The sequence below is a fragment of the Camelus dromedarius genome, chromosome 12 (genome assembly GCF_036321535.1).
Source record: "Camelus dromedarius isolate mCamDro1 chromosome 12, mCamDro1.pat, whole genome shotgun sequence".
Taxonomy (NCBI): Eukaryota; Metazoa; Chordata; class Mammalia; order Artiodactyla; family Camelidae; genus Camelus; species Camelus dromedarius.
In genome coordinates, this window is record NC_087447.1 from 52,044,705 (window position 1) to 52,068,188 (window position 23,484).

Below are 23,484 nucleotides of genomic sequence, written 5' to 3' on the forward strand. Positions count from 1 at the left end.
TACAATGGGTTTATTGTGACTTAGCCCCATTATAAGAGGAAGATCTGTATAAGGACCTCAAGCTAACCTAGCACTTCAGTGGTTTGAGATACTATCTTTAAGTATTTCCACACGAACTTGGGTATATTTTTGAGCCTTCAGTTTTATGCCGCTCATTTATTTGTGTACTGATAACAAACTATTTTAATTTAGAGACTTTATAGCATATTTTAATTCCTGTTTATCCAAGCATTTTTGATCACTGTATTCCTTACCATTAACATGAATGGAAACTTTTCCAACATCTCTCCACTGAGAAATACCTTTCTGTCTCATCTCAAATATAGGTATCTCCTGTATATTCAGGTCCTACTTCAATTCGTTTTTCAAATGAACAAGTACAGTGACTACTACGTGCCAGGTACTAGGCTAAATGCAGGGATATAGAAATGAATAAGAGACAAGGTCTCTGAGGAACTCCAATACTTTTTAATTTCATGGGTCTACACTGTGAAACAAAAGTTATTTCATATGAAGCTCTGATCTTCAGTTTTGGGAACCTGAGAATATGTGTGAAGGAGGTTACACTGACAAAGTCCTAATTAATTCACTAATTCATCAGTTGGTCTGTTAACAGCCTGAAGGAACTTACAGAACTTTCCCCAAGTTTCCTACTCCTTTAGGTGTACCAACTGGCTTACAGATTGTTAAAAAAAAAAAAAATTCCCCAAAACAATAAAACTAACTGCTGCTCGTTTGCTGAAGGTGGAGGTACAAACAATGTGATCCATAGAAAAAGACTCATGAGCAATACCCCAGCTAAGGAAGCTGAAAAGCCAGTTAATACCACACACATCTATTAGACTGGCCAAAATCCAGAACACTGACAACACCAAATGCTGACAAGGATATGGAGCAAAAGCAACTCTCATTCACTGCTGGTGGGAACACGAAATGGCTCAGGCACTCTGGCAGTTTCTTACTAAACTAAACATACTCTTGCATTATGATCCAGCAAATGCATTCCTTGGTATTTACCCAAAGGAATTGAAAACTTATGTTCACTTAAAAACCTGCACACACATGTTTACAGCAGCTTTATTCATAATTGCCAAAACTTGGATGCAACTAAGATGTCCTTCAGTAGGTGAATACATAAATGAACTGTGATAAATCAAGACAACGGAATATTATTCAGTGCTAAAAAGAAATAAGCTAGAAAGCCATGAAAAGACATGGAAGAAACAAATGCATATTACTAAGTGAAAGAAGCCAACAATCTCACATCTGGGTCTATATCCAAAGGAAACAAAATCATTATCTTGAAGAGATATCTGTATTCTCATGTTGATAAAAGCATTATTCACAATAACCAAGGTATGGAAACAACCTAAGTGTCAGCAGACGTACAGAAGAAAATGTGACATACACACATACACACAGATGCACAGAGGATTTAATCAGTCTTAAAGAAGGAAATCCTCTTATTTATAACAACATGAATGAACCTTCAAGGCATCATGCTAAGTGAAATGAGCTGGACAAAGAAAGCCAAATACCTTATGGTGTTACTTACATGTGGAATCTTTTTTTTCTTTTTTTTAAGTCAAACTCATAGAAACTGAGAGCAGGAAAGTTGTTGCCAGGAACCAGGGGGTGGGGGAAATAGGAAGAGGTCGGTAAAAGAGCACAAACTTTCAGTTATAAGATGAATAAGGTCTGGGGATCTAATGTACACATGATGACTATCGTTGATAAACACCATACTGTATAAGAGAAATTTGCTTCGAGTAGAATTTAAGTTTTCTCCCCTCCACAAAAAAGGTAAATTTGTGAAGTGATGGACATATTAATTAATTCAACGAGAGGAATCCTTTCATAATATGTAAGTATATCAAATCACCATACTGTAAAATTTAAACATCATTTTTGTCAATTATATCCATTAAAGCTGGGGGGAAAACTTTATATCAGTTTTCCGTTTCTGTCTTAATATAAAAAGTGGTCATATAGTATGTTTGACTTCATTCACTCAAAATTGTAGATGTGACTTATCCATGTTGTTATCTGTTACTGTAGTTCATTCATTTTGATTCCTGGAGTGTATTCCATTGTATGAATTTATTACTACATATCTGTTCTGTAGTTTATAGATATTCATGTTGTTTCCAGCTTGAAACTAATATGAATAATGCTGCTATGTACATTTTTGTACATTATCTAGTGTTATGTGATTGTATGGAATAGAATTGTTGAGTCATTGGGTACGCATATTTCTGACATTAGTAGATTATGCCAAACTGTTATCCAAAGTAGTTATACCAATGTCCTTTGCCACCAGCAGTATATACGATTTCACACTGCATTATATCTAAATAGTGATTCTCAATGTGTGGTTTGTGGTTACCTGAGGTTTCCCAAGATCCTTTCAGGGGGTTCATCAGGTCAAAACTACTTTCATAGTAATAGTAATAAGTTATTTGTCTTTTTCACTGTGTTGAAATTTACACTGACGGTACAACAGCAGTGGGTAAAACTGCTGGTGTCTCAGTTCAAATCATGGCAGTGGGATGAACTGTTTTATAGTCACTGTATGTATTCTCCACCACCATGTGCTCACAACAGGAAAAGTCAGTTTCACTAAAGAATGTCTTTTAAGAAGCTGTTTCAGTGGCTGATTTTGTTAAATCCTGATCCTTAGTACATGCCTTTATAATATTTGGTGTGACAGAACAGGAAGAACACGTAAAGCACTTATGTGACTGTGCTGAGAGCTAAGCAAGCTGCTGTATGTCATGGAACACCACTTTTCACTGCAGAGTGCCTGACGTCGTTATTCAGCCTTGAATATTAGGCTGATGTTTTCTCAAAAGTGAATAAAGGGAGCCTATTGCCATGAGGAAAACAACTGATATTTTTTTACCAATGATAAAGTTTGAGATTTGAAGCAAAAATTGAGATTTTGAAAAATGTGGAACTGCCACTGTGAACTTGATAGCTTCCCAATCTTTAAAGACTTTTATGATGAGATTGAGGGTGATATTAATGAATATAAATGCTGACATTTAAAAGATCTGCATAACTCAGAAAATCAGTATTTCCCAAATAACAATGTATGATGCTACAAAACTACATGTGGGTTAAAGACCTACTCTAATTGTAAGTTAAACCAAATGATTTTAATGTAAAGGGTATGAAAGTATGAAAATATATTTGTTATAATATGAACTGGAAAGAGTATTCCAGGCATAGCAACAGTCAGTAGAAAGATCAGTACATTATAATTGAATATAGATTCCACATTGTAACTAATCTTTAACAAACTACCATTTATTGAGTTGCGGTAGAGTATCAAAGAAGAACAGCCACAATCATCTGACAAAGCTATTAGAACACTGCTTTTTCCAACTACATATCTATATAAGGCCAGATTTTCTTAATACACTTCAGTCAAAACAACGTATTGCAACAGACTGAATGCAGATACAAATAAGAGAATCCAGATGTCTTATCCTAATCAGACTTTAATGAAATGCACACATATATAATACCACTCTTTAAATTCTTTTTGTTTTAGAAAACATATGTATTTTCCACAGAAATATTTTATATATGCTAAAATATAATGAATTAATTACAGTTAATTTTAGGTGAAGTAATAAATATTTAAAATTCTCCTCAGCTTTGATTTCTAATGTGGTGAAGATCAACAGACTACGACTCACGTAAACAAAACCTCTTCAGGGTCCTCCATAACTTTTCAGTGTAAAGGGTCTGGGGAACGGCTGTACCAAACAGTCTCCCCTCAACAGGAAGCAAAGTGAGTTTCTTAACACAATCAAGTCCTATATAAAGTCTTAATAAATAGAAGACATCCAAACAGGAGAAACCATAGGCAGAAGACTCACTGTCTCATAGACTGAAAACCTCCAATCAAATCTTAAGCCTCCTGTCAGAATAATCTTTATAGAACTAAAATTTTGATAACTCTGAAAACAGTACAGAAATTCCCTTGATGATTCCCCATAGTCCCCCCTGAACTAGCATAAAAGAAATTTCATTTTCTGGCATTCACCATTCTAAAGCTTTCTCTCTCTAATCCATACTCATGCTGTGCACACTAGTCTTGTTTAACCACAAAATATTCTTACTAACCTCTCTGGATCACTGTACACAGTACACTGCTCCCCCTACCCAGAAGTCTCCTCTTCTGTTCACATAGCTAACCCTTACTTATCCTTCAAGTTTCAGCTCAAAAATCACTTATCCATGAAGCCTTCTTACTAACAGCCATCCTAACACCTGCTCAGTGCCTAGCTTGGAAAGATGACCCTCCTATGTACTTCCACAGTAACCTATATACACATGTCATTCACTCATCCAGGCACTGCTAAACCATGGAGACAGAACAATGAATAAGACAGCTCTCTCTGAAAGCTTACAATGTCTAATGGGGAAGAAAGAAAATGAACACATAAACTCAAAAAGAAACAAGACAAGTACAATTTGGGGTGAGTGAGTCAGGCTGGGGGGAATGGGAAGGGCAGTACTCGGAAGCAGCAACATGCAAACAGGAACCTGAAGGATGAGAATGTATTTGCTATACTTGGAACTGGGAATACTCCAGGTAGGTTACTGTAGCTTGACAGGATCAAGCATTAGAGAGGGTTAAAAGATTCTGTTAGAAAGGAAGGCAAGAGCGAGACCACTGAAATGCCTTTATAGATCATGATAAGCAGTGTAGATTTTATCTCAAGAACACAGAGTAACCACTGAAATGGTTTAAGAAGGGTTGTGGTATTATGTATACTAAGATTATGCTAGTGTCTGAATGATGGATAGACAGTAGGAGGATAAGAGTGTAAGTCGGGAGACTAATCACGAGGTGAGAAAAGACAGTGGCTTGAATTAGACAGGTAACACTGAAAACAGAAATGGAGAGACAGGATTTATGTTGAGGTAAGCCAACAGGATTTACTGATAAATTAGATGCCTGATTGTGGAAGACAGGGGAAATATGAATTAAATTTCACTTTCAGGTTTTTTACTTAACCAACTGAGTGGATAGTAGTAACTTTTACTCGGATGGGAAAAACTAGAAGAGAAAGAGGTTTTGGAGGGAAGGAATCTAGAGTTAAATTTAAGACATTATATTTGAATATATATTAGACATTATAGGAAAAATGTCAAATAAGCAGTTGATTCTACAAATCTGGAGATCAGAAAGAGACACTGGGGCTGGATATATGTTTACAGCTGTCACTCAGTAGGTGGTATACAAAGCCTTGGAACTGGGTGAGATGCCTGGGGAGAAATGATAGACTAGCGTTTCTCAATGTTGATAATAATGTTCTCTAGCAAATATTGTGGCAATCTGAGGGCACTTAGTCGGCAGGAGTTAGGGTTATCCTGCAATATGTACAAAGTCCTATATAACTAAGACCTGCAATCTCCTAATTTTCTATCGTTTAGCTAGACATTTATATAGGTGATTGGTATAAAATTATCAACCAAACAATGCAGATTTGAGCTGCTTGATAAACAGTTATTACTTTTATCTAGTTTATATATTGGGTCTCAGTATAAGATTTGCTTGGAAAAGACTTCAGAGCAAAAACATTTGAAAATCACAATGGATGATTTTAACGTCTCTTCCACTCTAACATTCTACGATTCAACTCATCTTTCTCTGATCATGTAAAGTTTATTAGTGTAACAACCCAGTCTTTCTCTATCTGTACAATATAATTTTTCAGGAGGGGGGGCGGCCCTAGGTTGTTCTGCCAATTGAAGACAGAAAATGCAGAGCCAAAAAAAAAAAAAAAGAAAAAAAAAGAAACCGAGAACTACCAAAAATTTTAAAATGTGTATATCCCAGTAAGTTTCATATTATGGGGGCTAAAATCCTTCCTGTTTCTTCAAGGACTTCCAAGAAAATATTAAATAAATATTTTGAATTGCTCTCCATTTATCTGTTCTCATAGCAGAACAAATATAGCTAAGTAGTTTCAAAGTCTCAAGGGAATGAAATTAAAAAAACCCACACAAATCTCAGTCTGTCTCCATGTAAAATATGTAGCAAGGAGAGAGTTATCAGCAGTTAACCGAGTAGTGAAAAGCAATATAATCAACAACGGAAAATTTATTTCACCTTCATAGTTACTGAAGCACACACATCCCATTTTATCTCCTTTTACTCTTTTCCCATCTTTTACTTTGTCCTCACCATCCCCACACTTTCCCCTATTCTATTTACTCATAATCCCAGAGAGGAAAAGTTGAGAACAGAATGCATATCGGCATGGCACAGAAACTTCAGAGGTCTCGAATCAAAACAGCATGCCATTACTCCGTTTTCCTTTGGTTAAAGATCATGAAGGAGAGGGACAGTACTCACCATCTCCAAGCTCTACATCACCAGTGAATACCCTATTTTCTCTCTTTATCCCAATTAAGTGTTTACAGAGAGATTATGCCTTTTGTGATACAGATAATAAAGAATCAAAGAACCCCTGCATTAAACAAGACTTTAACAGAAATCCCTTTTTTTAAAAAAAGAAAAAAGACCCTAAAGCTTTAAAGCTTTGTGTTAATTGTTAAGCCAAATGTCATACAAAACCAGTTTTTGGCAAGACCAGTAGTAGAATACAGATTTCTCAGCTTCTAGTACACTCATCTTTCTAATATATAAGGTAGCTCCCCTATTTTTTTTTTCCAGTGAAGTACAAATAATGCTGTTGGATTCAAAATGCTTTTTTGAAAAAGTGTATTAGTCTCTCATAAGCATAGAATTCCGATCATATAAAACAAAACAGAGGAACTAAATCTGCCACATGGTCCCCAAATATTTGTGGTTTGGTAGTTTTATGTTCCCCACTGAGCTGTGTCTCAAATGGGCTGCCATCATGCCATAGGAACTGCTATGGCAAGCCGTCAGACTGCATCTCACAGATGAATGCTAACACCAAGGGAACATCTCAGTAATTGCATTCGACTTCGCTGCTTTCGTTACTTTCGAGATGCTCCTGCTACCAACAAGCCTTATACGTAGGCCTTTCACTGATCTAATAATTTCCAACAAGTCCAGTTTATATTTCCATACTTTCCAGTTGCTACAAATATGTGTATCTTGGTGTACACTGAACTTCTAGCATAAAAATAATCTTTCTTAAAATAAGGATCCATTTACATTCCAGAACACCCACTAACTAGAACACCCACTCTTAGCCCTAAGAAAGGGTTCATTTTGGCAAATGTTTGATCAGTAGGAAAGGAAGTTATTAGCTTAGACTGTTTGTAAACAGTCTGCTTTCTTGCTGAGCAGCCTGAGAACGAAAGAACAAGGAAAGAAACAAGAAAAGACATCTGGAGTCTGCAAGATCAGAGGGAGAAGCTGGGGCAAAACAAAAGGTGAATAAATAATGCTGCCTTATTTATTTTTTCTTTTCTTTCACAAAAGCAACACAGTGCAAACTGCCCAAAGTACAATTTGCTCCCAAATGTAAAGGAGTCAGGGAAATGTATCATACATTTTTCTTCACTATCATTCAAAAACAGTAATTTTGGCTTACCAGTTGCAGACTAGGGCTACAGAGATGAATATGACATGGTCCCAGTCCATTTACTACCTTCTTATCCCATTTTCTGGCCCTTCTGTAACAAGGGAAATCTGTTGTCCAGAGTTAAGTCCTTAAACCACTTGTACACATCAACTAAATGAACATTTCCTCCTACTTAAGTGTGATAAAGGAAAAAAGTGAAAATCTTGGGAAGAGGAGGTGAGGGAAATACTCAGGTAGTAATGGCAAATTTGGAATACTGCTTATCAGAGAAATTCCCCTTTAGCCCTCTCTGATCATGAAGCATTGGTTCCAGACACTTCATCTTTAACTCCTAAAAACCTCTTTTGTTCCTTCTTTTCTATTTTTACCATTACTTCAAGACTTGGTGCATATCACTTCCTATTTAGATTTTATGCCAGTGGCCTAATACCGCCTGCTCTCTCTCCCTCTGCTAACCTAGTCTTACTGCTTTCCTCAAAAGTCTTTCCCACGCTTACAAACTATCACTGGTTCTGCAGTGTGTCCTCCATTCTGTCCTAATCCATCATCTTTCCAGGCTTCCTTCCCACTAAACTCCATTAAACATTCAGAAACAGAAAAACATATTGACAATACTCTTCAAACCTAACAGATCTCGTTTCCCCATTTTGCCTTAGTGATCCTCACCCTGGGTGCTGATTCTGCATCTTCCCTCTGAATGTACCTGCCCCTCTCCCTGCTGAGAAACAATGCTTCACCAATCTCCTACCACTCAACTGTATACCGCTTTACAATGTTACTCAACTTTGTATGTACCCATCTCTTCATAAGGTCCTTCTTGGCAAGGACTATTTTATATTTCTTTTACTCCCCCTAAAGGACTTGGCTACCACTAAACCCTCCACAAATACTTATAAAACAAAACTGCACTAAACATTATAAATCCTTATCAAATTTCATTCTATGAAAGTTAGTCCCTTATCTCCCACACCTCCTCCCAATATAAAAATTGAATCCAACCAATTATAACTAAGACAACATATTTTCTTGAAGTTTCTGTGAGGTGTAAAGCAAGCTACTGACACTTGGACCAGAAAGGCTTGTTTACCTTTACCTCTGGCTGTGGTTCTTAAGGATAATCTATGAAGTTCATCATTTTGATGCTATTCAAAAATTATCCAAGATTCGTATTTTGGGGGATAAAAGTATCTCCTGAGTCAAAAATGCCATGGAATGCTTCCTTCAAGGATAGTATCCATAAAATAAATGTCCAATTTCCAACAAAAACCCATTCACCAAAACAATCAAATGGCATTGGCCGTAAAGAGTAAAAGCTCAAAAGTGTTTCTATCAATTCCTAGTGTTTACGAAACTCACATTTTCATTTCATTTATGAGTACTTAACTGAATTCTAATGAATCCTAATTTATGTACTAACAATATGCAAGTTCACATTAAAACAAAAAGGAAAATCCATTTTCTACTTCAATTAGCAATGGAAATAGCCATTTGTAGAAAAAAAAAATCCCCTCCATATTAAAAGTTCAAAGGTCTCTAGCAGAGGTGAACTAGTTAACATAACTACTTCTGGGAAAATACAGGCCAAGAGCAGAGATGAAACAAAACAAAAATGTGCCTTGGTACTAACATGCAAAACCTACTTTTAAAATACACCTAGAAACCAACCACATTTTAGGATCTACCATTTCATCTCTGGTCTAAACCATTATCTTCTGTCCACCTGGATTATAGCATTAGTCTCTTAACTGGTTTTTCTTCGTCTGCTCTTACAACCTACCATTTAGTCTCCATACATTAGCCAGAATGGTCTCATTTAGACACTAGTGATTATGTTACTCCTTTCTTAGAACTCTCTGAGGACTTGCCATCTCACACAGAGTTACAGTTCTTCCAATGGCCTGCAAAGTCCTGTATCCAAGATTCCTAGTGGGTGTGTTTCTGAGTATTACAATGATTAAGGAGAGGTACTGCAGTTTAGTGGGTACTACCAGAGTTTCAAATATTCCATGGAACATTCATGTTAGTGAATTATATGAATTTTGTTCTTTCAATATATTCTGAATTTTCCAGAATGCAACCTTCATGTAAATTAAGGGAAGGCCGTACTTTGTTTGCAGAACTCTATCAAGAATTATTCACCATTTCACAAAATCCAATCACCATTAGCAACAGTGTTATGGTATTTGAGTCAGCAATATAACACATCTGTTTAAGTCCTAATTTATAGCTCTTAAGGTCAGCCACTCTGTATAAAGGCTACTTGTATTCTAAACTTAGTACACCATAGTATTTACATAAAAGAAATACACTAATTATGTTACTTTCACTTTATGTCTTCTTTATATTAAGCTGGGAACGTGGTACTATTTTCTTCTTTAAATTAAGTGAATAAAAAGCTTATATAACCTATATTTCATTTCAGGAGAGAAAAGGGATTATTACACTATATTTGTTATAAAAAAGAGTATTTTACCTTATCACAGCCCTATATAATGGGCACCTACTCCCAACCCCTCATAACCGTCTGACCTCAGTTTCCACCATTCTTCCCATCATTCACTATGCTCCATCCACACTGGCCTTTGTGGTTATTTCTTGGGAACTTCAGGCAGCTCCAGCCACAGAGCCTATGCACCTGCTGTTCCTCCTGACTGAAATGTTCTTCCCCCAGGTATCAATATTACTCCCTCACATCCATCATGTTTTTGTTTGAATATCCTTTCAGTGAGGACTTCCCTGACCACCCAATTTAAACTTGAAAAATTAATTCCTCTCTCCCTTTCTCCCTCTAATCATTTTTCCCCCTCTTTCCTCCAGAGTACTAATCAGCATGTGTTCTGATTATCCACTGCTGAGCAACGCTGTCTAAAATGTAGTGGCTGAAACAACAATATAATGCTATTTTTCAGGACTCTGTGGGTTGCCTGGGTTCAGCTGGGTGGTTCTTGCTTGGGGTCTCTCATGTGGTTACAGTCAAATGGTTATTGGGACTGAAGTCATCTGAAGGCTCAACCAAGCAAAACATCCAAGATGACTTCTTCAACCACAGGTCTGGTGCCTCAGCTGGGAGGGCTCAAACTGCTGGGAATCACTGTCTCACCACTTAGCCTTCCCACGTGACTAGTTTGGGCCAGCTCAAAGCACAGAGATACAGATACGGGCTTCTCCTAAAGCTCACATTCCAAAAGACCTAAGGCAGAAACTGAAGTTTATGACTTAGCCAAGGAAGCTTCATTTCAACCTCGTTCTATTGGCTATACACAATCAGCCCAAATAAAGTGCAGGAGGGGGAAAAGAATGGTATGAATACTGGGAAGCAGAGTACACTAGAGAACTATCTTCAGAGACAGTTACCACCATACCTAACATACTACAGATTTTACTTTTATATTTTACTTGGTGTGCCTTCTACAAGGATATACATTCTCAAAGAAAAAGACTTCCATGTACTCTTTCACCACTATATCCCCAGTACATGTTATGTACTCAATATTGGGAAAAAATAATTATTGCATTAAGTAAGTGTACATCACTGATTCACCCTAGATGCTTGCTTTTCACCACAGGCCTCTCCCTTCCCCAAACTCCTATCAATTTAACTTTCTGGAAAGGGACCTGGAATGAATCCGGGTTATTTTGTAAGCAAAAAGTGAAAGTCAAGTTAGGGGCAAAAATCAAAGACAGCAATATCAAAAAGAATCACAAACTGATTACTTTGTCCCACGGATATCTCTGATCACTCCCACACTCAGTTTCTTCTTGTTAGAAAACCATGCTTTGACATTTAATATTTCTATACAGATTACCCTTACAAAACTCAATTAAATATTTATTCTGTCTACAATTTTATGTGTCAGCTTTATCTTCTGGATAAAAAAAGATTTCTTGAGGACCAGCTCATTTGAACTTAAAAAAGCAACTGCTAATTAAAAATTCTCAACATATGATACAATACAAATCTGTGCATACAAGTATATGCCAGAAAAAAACTGAACTAGCTAGTGATTCTCCTAGTTGCTAAAGGTAAAGCAGTTATGAGTATGGGAGAAAAAGGGTGTTGGTCATGATCATCAAGCTTTTTAAGCCTGTGTCTACATTTGATGTTACATATTTAAGAGTTTCTCCAAGGGCAGTACCTTTCAATTTTGACTGTATATTAGAGGCACTTGTAAGCTTTTAAAATTCCCCACGCCACACTGTATCCCAGACCAAGTAATCTGAATTTCTGGGAGCAGAATCCAGGCATTTATGCTTTTAAATGTTCCTAGGTGAATTCAACACGCAGCAGAGACTAAGAATCGCTGCCTTAAACTCTCCATTCTCCTTTACCCTCAACAGTCTCTTTTAAACTAACAGTGGGGAAAAAAGAAACTAGGGAAAAAATTTTTTTAATTTATTCAAAAGAAGGCAAAAAAGAAAGGAATTGTTTTAAAAGGAAAAATGTACAAAGTAAAAAAAATCAGATGGTTTAAAAATCCAAATGCATAAGCAATCACAATAAACATTAGTAGACTAAATTAAACAGTAAAAAGAGCAAAGACTTAGTGATTAAATATTTTTTAAAAAATCTGAGTTCCATACTGTTTCCAAGAATCACATAAGACAAAGAAAGGTTGATAATAAAAGGATGCATGACAGTTAAAAAACAAACAAACAAACAAACAAAAACCATGCCAGACAAATGCTCATCAAAACCAAGCTGGTATGGTTAAATTAATATCAAACAAAAGAGATGATAAGGCAAAAAGCAGTACTAGAAAGAAAAAGGACCACTACATAACTAACAAGTGATTTCACCAAGAAGTGATTCTAAACTTGTGTATACCAGTAACATAAGCCGAAAAATACATAACGCAAAAACTATGAGAAAAAAATGAAATATATACCCGAGGATTTTAACACACCAGCAAATGGCAGATAAAGAAGACTAAATGTCAGTAAGCACGCTGCAGATATGTGCATACAATTAATAATCTTGTTCTAATACACACATATTGAACACTGTACCTGATAACTGAAAAACACTCTTTCCAAAGATACACAGAACATTTATAACACCACAAAAATATAAAGTGTCTAGGAATAAATGTAACAAAGATTCACAATCTTCATTTAAAAAGTTATTATATTCTACTGAAAGGTATTAAGAACTCCTAAATACATGGAGTAATATACTATGTCCAGTGGTATGAACACTCATACCATAAAGGTACAAGTTCTTCCAAATTGATCTACAGAATCAATGTTATTCCAATTAAAGAGCAAACAGGGTTCTTTGGATCTTATCAAGATGATTTGTAAGTTTAAATGGAAGAGAAAAGGATCAAGAATAGCTAAGAAATTCCTAATATAAGGTAGAAGGATTTGCCTTTCTACCCATTAAAAGACTTATTAAAGAGCTACAGCAATTGAGAGTTAGGTACTAGCACAGGGATATTCTGATAAACTAATGGACTAGAATAGAGCACACAGAAATAGACACACATACATGGAAATTCGATTTATGGCAGAGCTGGCAACTGTGATTCCAGGAAGAGAAATGAACTACTCAATAAACAGTACTAAAATAATTAGTTATCCATTTTGGAAAAAAAAATTGGACTCGTAAATCATGACTAAAATTCAATTCCAGGTAGATTAAAGACATACATGTATAAGGCACAAACTATAAAACTTTCAGGAGATAATACAGAAAGGATCTCTTAAACAAAGTACAAAAGCACAAACCATAAAGGAAAAGATTGAAATCTGACTACATTAAAACTAAGAACTCTGTTTATCAAAAGACCATAGAAAGAAAAAGGCAAGCCACAAACTGGGAGGAAACATTTGCAACAGCATACTCAATAAAAAACTGACACCTACAATATAAAAACACTGATATCAAAAGACAACACAATAGAAGAAGAAATGAGTGGCCAACAACCAGAAGGAAAAATCCCCAATCTTGACAGTTATCAGAGAAAAGCAAATTAAAATCACAACAAGATTCCATTTTATAACCATGAGATTGGTGAGATTTTACAAGACTGAAAATATTGGGTACAGGCAAAGATGTGGAACAGCACACCCTGCTGGTGGCAGTTTAAATTCATTCTTCCCTTGTAACAGCTCAGCATGACAGAACCTTCACTCCAGAGGGATCAGGTCAAGGACACAGGGCTCTCTTGAACACCAGCTCCCAGTAAAAGGACTATCCTAGCAGGAGGAAGAGTGTGCCAGCATTTCTCATCTTGCCCACAGCTACCTGTTGCTGAAGCTAAGTTCTGGGTGAGTGTGACTGAAAGGTGGGGGTGCCCTTCTTCTGCCCAGTGCCTGCTCCTGGGGACAGAGGCTCTGCCTTGAGTGAGGCACTGCTGAGAATATTAGACTTGGATTCTTATGCCCTGTATCATGGGGTATGGGGGTCCATGCTAACAGAGGCAAGCCAAGGAGACCTGAGGCTGCAGACAGCCACTCAACTGGGCACTCAACCCCTAAATTGAGATATCACTTAGAAGTATCCATTGATTCTGCTGTCAGACAAAGGCCCTTGTTCAAAGATTTTCTCTGGGGGTAGAAGTAGCCATAAATCACTTTCAAATCTCTTCCCAATCTCTTCCCAAAGGAACTGGCTTCATTTGCAACAGAGTGTATAGAAGTTCACATTTAAGGGTGCTCTTAAAAACAGTGTTTTTGATGAAAGGCCACTGGGAGGAGACTGACAGATTCATTGGAGATAAACAGCTAAACTGTAGATCTGCCAATTTGTTGGAGAGAAATGGAAAGAGACAGCTGGGAAGAGATCTTCCGGGGCTAGAGTAAATTTCAAACACCGACCATGGGAAGTGTATCGTTAAAGGAACCTGAGTTTGATTGGATTAGTCTGTAAAGCAATTATGTCCCTGAATATTTTTTGAAAACAACAGAGCAAGGAGCTGCAATTGGTGGAGTTTAAGAGCTGGATGTGGTCTAGGAAATGAACAGTCTAAGAGAGCACTGCCAGAATCAATGCCATCTCTGGGCGACTGCGGGCACCAAGGCTGTGCCCCTGAGGCACAGTACCCAGAGGCTTCACACTGCTGATGTAGAGAGGGAAAGACAGATCTGTATCTAGAATAGATAAAGAACTCCTATAACTCAACAACAAAAAGACAAGTAAGCCAATTAAAAAATGGGCTTAGGACTGAAATAGACACTTCTCCATAGAAGATGCACAAGTGGTCAACAGGCACACAAAAAGATGTTCAACACCCTTAGTCATTAGGGAATAGCAAACCAAAGCTACAAGATACCACTTCACATCATTAAGATGACTGTAACCAAAGAAGCTGAAAATAGCAAGAATTGGTGACAGTGTGGTAAAACTGGAACCCTCATACATCACTGTTGGGAATATAACAAAGTGCAGCCACTGTGGAAAATAATCTGGCAGTTTCTCAGTAACTTAAATATAGAACCTCACATGACCCAGCAATTCCACTCCTAAATATATACTCAAAAGAACTGAAAACAGGTGTTCAAACCAAAACTTGTACACGAATGTTCACATTATTATTACTCATGATGGCCAAAGGTGGAAACAACCCAATGTATGTCAGAGAGTAAATGGCTAGAGAAAATATGGTGTATCTATACAATGGAATATTATTCAGAAATGAAACAAATGAAATTCTGACACATGCTAACAGAAGCCAGACACAAACGGCCATGTACTTCATGATTTATAAGACATATCCAGAACAGGGAAATCCACAGAGACATAAAGTAGATTACAGATCACTAGGGGCTGAGGGTGAAGGGAATAGGGAATAGGGAATTTTTGCTACGCAGTTCCTGCTGGGGTGCTGGAAAATTTTGGAAACAGTAATGACGATTGTACAACATTGTGAATATAATGGTATTGAATAGTGCATTAAAAATGGTTACTCTGATAAATTTTAATGTTTTATATATATAGGTCCACAATAATAAAAAAGCAAGCCAATCTAATGCCAAACTTCAATACATAGTATGAGATTCAGTATAAGAATCCCCACAATATGAGATTCAGATACAAAAAATTACAAATCTTCTTCGGTTCCATTTAACAGGATTTCAGTTCATTCTTCACTTTAAAGTATTTAAATGTACAAATTCTAGACTTAAATAATATTCCCATTACATGAAGTATTACTCCCAGATTTTCTCAGCCTAATTTAATCTCATAGTGTGTGATCATTTATCTGCCATACTTTGACATAGCAGAATTGTAATTCAAAGCTTAAATATGAATTATATATTAACATATAAATTGTAAACATTCAAAAGCAAAAAGCAAACCCACAATGAAATACCACTTCATACCATTTGGTATGGCTAAAATAAAAAAAAAGACAGGCAATAATAAACGTTGGCAATAATGGAGAGAAACTGGAACCTTCACACATTGCTGGTGGGAATGTAAACTGGTGCAGCCACTTTCATTTGGTGGTTTTTCAAAATATTAAACATAGGGCTCATGTGATTCAGCAATTTCACCCAAGAGAAATGATATCATATGCTCACCCAAATGTTTTCATGAATGTTCACAGCAGTACCATCATTCATTATAGACCAAGGATAGAAAAAATCAAAATATCCATCAACTGCTAAATGAATAAACAAAATGCTGGACATGTGCACAATAGAATACTAGCAGGATATAAAAAGAATGAAGTACTGATACATGCTACAATATGTATGAGCCTCAAAAACTTTGTGCTAAATGAAAGCTAGACACAAAAGGCTATGTGTTATATGACTGCATTTATATGAAATGCTCCAGATGAGGCAGATCAATAGAGAGCAGTTTAGTGGTTGCCTAGAGCTAGGGGTGGGACCAGGAAGGGACTGTTTAAGGGTATTGGGTTTCATTTTCGGGTGATGTAATGCTCTAAAATTAGACTCTGGTGATGGCTGCACAACTCTGTGACTATACTAAACACTTTCGAAATGTAAGTGGGTGATTTTTTTGGTATGTAATACATATCTCGAAAAAGCTTTTTAAAAACCTGCTCCATTCCCTCATTCCTATGCTAGCCAACTTTATTTCCTATGATTCACAGATATGAATCTTCTAATCTGTCCATCCAGAGTCCAGTGAAAACCCCACCCTCATTCAATTGCCTGACTCTGCTCACATTGTTCCCGTACCTGGAATCCTCTCCCCAGGGTAGTTAAGTCACATATTCATTCTGAAGATGTTTCTGAATAAGTCAATCCTCACTGACAATTATTCTTTAGATTTGATACCACTTATGATGAGTAACTCTATAACCTCAAATACATACATAAAGCAGTTTCACCTTACTTCCTATCAACATCTAGTTTTTGCCATAGTTACTTGCCTTTAATCTCTTTTCTCAGAGACAAAATGGTTACTCCAGAATTGTAAAGCTCAAACATAACTATAGGAACTCAGCTAGGGCTTTAAGATAAAGAGGACAAAGTATATAACCAAGGAATATTGCAGGATAAATAACATCATGAGTGAATGAAAAGCATGCTCCTTCCTCTATCAAGCCTGGCTAACTCACCAGCTTCACTGGCCAGAACCTTGACTGCATCTTTATATCTCCCTTAACATTTAGCACAGGATCTTGAACACAGATGGTAACAAATGTCTGCTGAATAACAAATGAATTCTTTGAATGCAACTTCCTACATGTGTATTCAGTAGTCCCCAAACCTAAACAAATATCCAAAATCTTAAAGCAGGAAGTGGACATGAGAAAAAAACTAAAACGATGGGACATCCATTCACTTCTCAACAGTGTATTATGCGTTTTTACTTTGCATTTCAAGGTGGCATCTTACTCCTGCCCTCAAACCTGAGTATGTACCAGGCATCCTTATCTTTAAATAGTTACTGACACTTCATTGTTGTCAGAGCGAAAAAGAGCACTATTAAGAGAAGCAAGAATTTAGATATGACACTTCACTTCACTTCCTCTTTGCTTCACCCTAACAGTGGGGTGCCAAGACAAACCCCTATAACTCTACTGCAGTCAGGAAGAAATCAACACCATGAAGCTTGAAAGTACAGTGACGTGTGAAGTGGGAATAAGGATAGAGGGTTGGCAGGGACAGTAGACAAGTCTTAGGAGCTGAATTTCTGAAAGCAACAAAGACAGCAGGTCATAGCACAAAAACCACAGACTGCTGAAACCTGATTCAGACCCTGACTGTAGGAGCCTAGGATCAACGAATTTAAGAGCCTCTCTTTCTGACACTCCGAATAGACAAGTCTAATTCCACTACATAGAATTCCTGAACCTGGCCCTGAAATACTACAAACATAGAACACCTTTCTTTTGTTTAGCTTCAGAAATACATTTTCCCCCTTTCTATGCATTTATACTTACCTGGTAATTTGCCTAAATTGGTTAGAGGCCAAAATACACATACTGTAATCATTCAGACTTGCTTAAGGGGATTTCTCTGAAGCAAAGTAGTTAGCTCCAAATTTATCATTAAGTTTGTAATAACAGATTTTTTTTCACTTGTTTAATTTGGATCTCTTTAATAATTCTCTTCATATTTGTAAAAATGCCTTTAAATTATACCTTTCCTTCCATATCATTTACTTTTTAATATTCGGTGGTTTAGATTAAGGGATCATGAAATGTATTTAAGGTGGGTAATTCCTCTTTACTTCAATATTCAGAAGATTATTCCGATGCAAAGAGGAAACAAACAACATAAATGCCTAGAAGAAAATGTACAATTTAAATACCTAAATTTACATAGGTATTTATTACTTGCTGCCTTCTTTGAACTCATATATATAGATAACACGCCCGCTTTAAATGTTCAACAGAATATTTTTATTCTGCTTTTTTGCACAAGGGTAACTACCATCAAGATTTCTTCAAGTTATATGTGATTATCATTTCGAATAATGAGTTTGACACATCAGGACAACTTCTCCCAGAGAATATTTTGCTCAGTAATATGAAGAGAAACATCATCACCAGGAGTGAGAACATACTGAACCAGAGAGAGTAGTTCATACAATTCTTGTCATTTGATGGAATCTCCCAAATGTATGAACAAGAATCTTGACTTCTTAGCGACACAGAAATCAGTGAATGAATGAAATACCAAAAGCACCACTCATCAACATACATTTCTCTTTGTAATTATTATACCACTGGGCGATGACTTTAAACAGGCTATCAATTGGTAAATGAGAGGGTTTCAATTGCCTCCAAGTAAGAAAAACTGGTTAACTTTTAAATCACCTGCAACAAGAGCAGGCTGACAATGGCTGGCCCATACTAGGAGCTCAAAAAATAATTGAAGAATTAAAATAAAAGCCTTCATGAAATGATTTATAAAGATTCTGAAAAAGAAAAAATTCACATGTATACTTCTCTATTTTAGCTTATCTCTTAAAATAAGATTTACACCCAGAAATATTAACTGAGGGTTGAACCTACACAAAAGGTATCTTAGAATTTTTATTATTTCTTCAAATTTCTCTAGTTCATCAATTCACAGTTACATAAAGAAGGCAAATAGAGTATTAAATTAAAAATCCACTCCTTTCAGTCACAATGTATGTAATACAACTGGTTGGACAGGAAATCAAAGATCTGTGAATTTTCTATACATGTTTTTCAAAGATTACTATCAAAAAAAGGTCAGGTTCTGATCATGGTCTATCTCCATAACTCTCACTCAATTTAAAGCACACCCTCAAATGAAAAATATGAGAGCAACATACCCCCCAAGATGGGAAGCACAACTTACTTCGACCTGAAAAAGTTCTCCAGCCCCCTCACAGTCATTGGATGTGATTATTGGAGTATGAATATGCACAAAGCCATTGTCCTGGAAAAGAAAGAGAAACCACTTTTCTCAGTATATGGAAGGGAACAGTTCCAAGAACATACACCTTATTCTACATTAAAACAGCCCTAAGAGAAGGCCGTATCTAATTCCTCCCTAACTCCCAAATAAAATTATTGAAATATCAAGTTGAGAGTTTACTATGCACAAAGAATTTTAAATCAGAAAATGACTTAAGCAATATCTAGTCCAATCTCCTTACTTCAAAGACAAGGAAATTGAGGCCCAGAGAGATTTAATGAGAGGCCAAAGTCACACAACTAGTCAGTGGCAGAGCCAGGACTGGAACCTAGGAGCTCAGGGTCTCTCTGTGGTGCCATTTCTTCCTCCCACTTCTCCATGACACTGGTAATGATTTCACACACGCACTCTCTCTCTCTCACACACACACACACACACACACACACTCACTCACTCACTCACTCTCTCAAGGCTTTGGCATAATAGTGCTGCCCACATTGCTAAGAGGATGCAAAGTGATCAATATGAAGTTCAGTTATTTTGAAATGAGACCCTCAATTGTAACAAGCCACCAAAAAGAAGATAAATTAAGGATGACAAACAGGGACTGAAGAAACAAACAGCAAAAGAGGCAGAAACGATTTTTGGGAAGTCTGTCATTAAACTAATGGCATAGTGGACTACACATGGCACAGGCTGTGCACTTTCTCTGCCTGAAGGGAGATTCTGAGCAGCATATCCGTCCATTAATAAGGCACCTAACTGCAATTCTTCCGCTCCAAAGTCTGAGATTATTTCCATTAGTGAACCACAAATGCTGTTGCTAGTAAAAGTGAAATAACCCAGCAACATCAAGGTTATGCTTCTTTCATTTTGACTATGGATGCAGGCAAAAGGTTACAGGGTGGGGGTGCAGGCAGCTAAAGTGATCTTAAACAGTGCAAAGGCAGAACAGGGCATGTTCAATGCAAACATTCTGGCCCTGAAATCAGTACAGTACGTTCATATATACACATCTAATCTCTGCTAAATTCTGCCATCACTGGTGATATATAAAATATCTCAGTGCATTACCAGGGTCCTCCCAAATCTGCCCATTCCTTCCTAAAAAAGTTGAATTCAAGTATTCTGGCTATGATACAAAGTATCCAGCCAACAATTTGCCTTATGATGCAGACTGATTAAATATTCAAGTTATAAATTAGGATTCTCAGAAAGTATTCAAATATGTACTTGATCTGGGAACAACATGCCTGAGACGTGCTGCACAGAGCACATTACAGAGAATGAATGAAACAGAATCAGTAGCATTACTGCATAAAACTTTTATCTCGTAGGAGCCAAGAATTATGGACATGAATCATTTATTCCACACGAATGCAGGCAACTGTGAGCATGAGTGCAGTAAACAAAGAAAGGAAGTGAAAAATCCAAAGGAAATGAGGGTGGTGAGAGGGAGGGGAAGAGGGAGGAGAAAATTTAACGGCTGAATATAATTGCCAAAGTTAGAACTGGTCAACTGCCACAAGAAACAACACTGTAAATCTTGTGAAAATAACTGTATGGGATCTTTTTTTAAAAATCACTCAAGCAGTGAGAATTATTCTTAATATTCAAATAATGCTAAACCTTTCAAAAGGTGTCACCAGCTTTTTAAGCCTTACCACTGCGAGCAAGGCTTATCATATCAAAATCCATGACATTACCACCAAAAAAAGCTACAAAGGAGAGGGTATAAAGGAAGAATAACAAAGAGATGAGAACAAAGTCCCAAAAAGAGAACGTAGACAGGGAAATAGATTTTTTAAAAAATAGCAAGGCGTGGAAGAGTACTATCACCGGCTACCTTCAGCAGGATGCCAGCGTCAGCACTTATCCCATCCCACAAAGGGGCTTCTAAAGAGAGATAAGAAGGCCAGAGAAGGGGCCAAAAATACTGGCCCAGTTATTCAGAGTCTACCTACTGCCTCTAAATATCTAAATATTTTGATAGATACATATTTGTATGACTAGATATTTGTAAGGCCCTGAGCATCTGAAAATTACAAAACTCACGTACTAAGGCCCGTACACATCAAAGACTCATGGACTATATTTTTCTTTGACACACACAAAACAAGAATCACTGTTTAATCACACTCAACAAAAAACAGAATATGACAGCAATTGCTAGCCCGCGGCACATCACTGGCAATGAAAAGTGACGGCAAGAGGAGACCAAAAAAAAGAAACAAAACAAAACCACAAAAAACAAAAACCTGTAAGAAGCAATCACAAGAACTCAAAGACACAGCAGTCTAAATCATTCAACAGAGGGCCAAAGAACACTCCCCACTGTGACAGGCTTTGAAGGCAGCACTATATTGAGGACGGAATAACCTGACACTCAGAGGAAGAACCTCAACCCACCAAGAAAGGGCAAACTCTGTTCTACTGGTTCACTTCAGGAAGCCAGGTAACTATGTGATACATTTTAGGATAATTTCCACTAGAAATTAGAAAACATTGGCGCTTAAAAAGATAATCCTATTGTTTGAGAAATTCAGTTCTTGTAAATAATCTACTCCTTGAGAGTTCTATATAGCCAGGTTTTAGTTCTCAGCAAATGTGTTAATTTTATGAGCAAAGCAAGTTATACAGTAAACATTTTTGATACTCAAACCAAAAAACCCCAGATCCTTAAAGTATCCTAACTGAAAGGTACTGCTCAAGTTTCTATTTTCCCCCTACATTTCTAGGTGTGAAATTTCTGAAAACTTTACATTTTAAGTCTTAACGTCGTTTAGGGAGTCTAAAGCAACAAATCATGAAACAGCACCAAACACAGGATAATACGTAACTATTATTTAATATGTCCTATAGTACTCTCATGATTTCTTTACACAATGCAATCCTGTCACACACATAAGTGTATAACATCTTAGAAGGAGGTATCAGGATTCTATTGTCCAGGCCTTTGCAATTAAAAAAATGAATTTATAGCACTAAAAAGTACCTACCTTTATATCTGTCACCAACAGGGCTAAAATTAATTATTTTCAAACATTTAAAATGTTTTTAAAATTTTAATTTATTTAGCTTTGAGTTCAGATTTTTCTAGTTTCTTATTTTTAAACTGTTTACATGTTTCTAAAAGCTTCAAGTAATAAAAAAATGTAAGAATTAGGTAAAGCCCACTTGTTAATGGGTTGCCAATACCACCACCTAGTGGCCAGAAATCCATAAAACTTCCAGAATTCAAGCAGGTCCACTGACTTTATCTGCTGTTAAAGTCACATGGGGGAAAATATTTTTACATCTGAAAAAATGTCTCATGTGTGTGGTTCAAGTACCTGAAAAGCCATATGGAATTTGCATAAGAAGGTTTATGAGAGCATATGTAAATCCACCCTTTCAAACTATAATGGGATGACATTGTATAATGAGATTTAGTTTCATTGTTTTACTCATTTTTAAAGCCAGGATGTTCTTTAGCTGTCACACCAGAAATTACCTCTTAAGGAGCTTTTCAAAGAGCAAGAACTTTCATGTTATGCTACAGCAGGGCTGGGACTGCGTGAATGAATTTGGATGCCGTCCAAGGGATGGGTATGCTGTCAGACAGTCTTTGTAAATGAGTTGGATCTGGCGAAGTGGCTTAGGAAGAGTTCCAAAACTACATGGAAGAACACTGAACTTTATCTACTGGATCATTCTTGTATTTGGGGTCCTCTCATCCACACGGGAGGAGGGTCCTTTCAACTCATCAACTTACCAACTACATTCTACTGTTGCTTTCCTGGGTTGGGGGAAATAGCTGAAAAGCAAAGCTAAATGAGACAAAATGCCCTTAGTCATTAGATCAATCTAATGACAAACACCAATAACTCTTTAAAATTAGGGCTTCCTATATATAAAATGTCCAGACCATGAGAAAGAAATATGAACTATACTTATCCTCCCATCTGAAACAACAAAAACAAAAAACCCCACAAGCAAACCACATGAAACAATGGTTTTCAAGACATGATATCAGACAACAAAGAAGAGATACCCCTGAGAGACAGGAAACAAACACAGTGAACCCTACCAGCAGCCCAGCTGACTGCAGTCAGATATTCCAGGCCACAGTAGGAAGAGGGGAGAAATA

General features: G+C 36.8%; 1 protein-coding gene across 5 annotated transcripts in view; it reads right to left on the bottom strand.

Moving 5' to 3' along the window:
* Window positions 1-23,484, bottom strand: part of NARS2 (asparaginyl-tRNA synthetase 2, mitochondrial) — a 130,983-nt gene that overhangs the window by 72,361 nt on the left and 35,138 nt on the right. For all 5 annotated transcript variants that reach the window (XM_010990147.3, XM_031460435.2, XM_031460437.2 and 2 more), the window contains one exon: window positions 19,296-19,376. In XM_010990147.3, coding sequence (XP_010988449.1) covers window positions 19,296-19,376 — 81 coding nt within the window. The remainder of the gene's footprint in view (window positions 1-19,295; window positions 19,377-23,484) is intronic.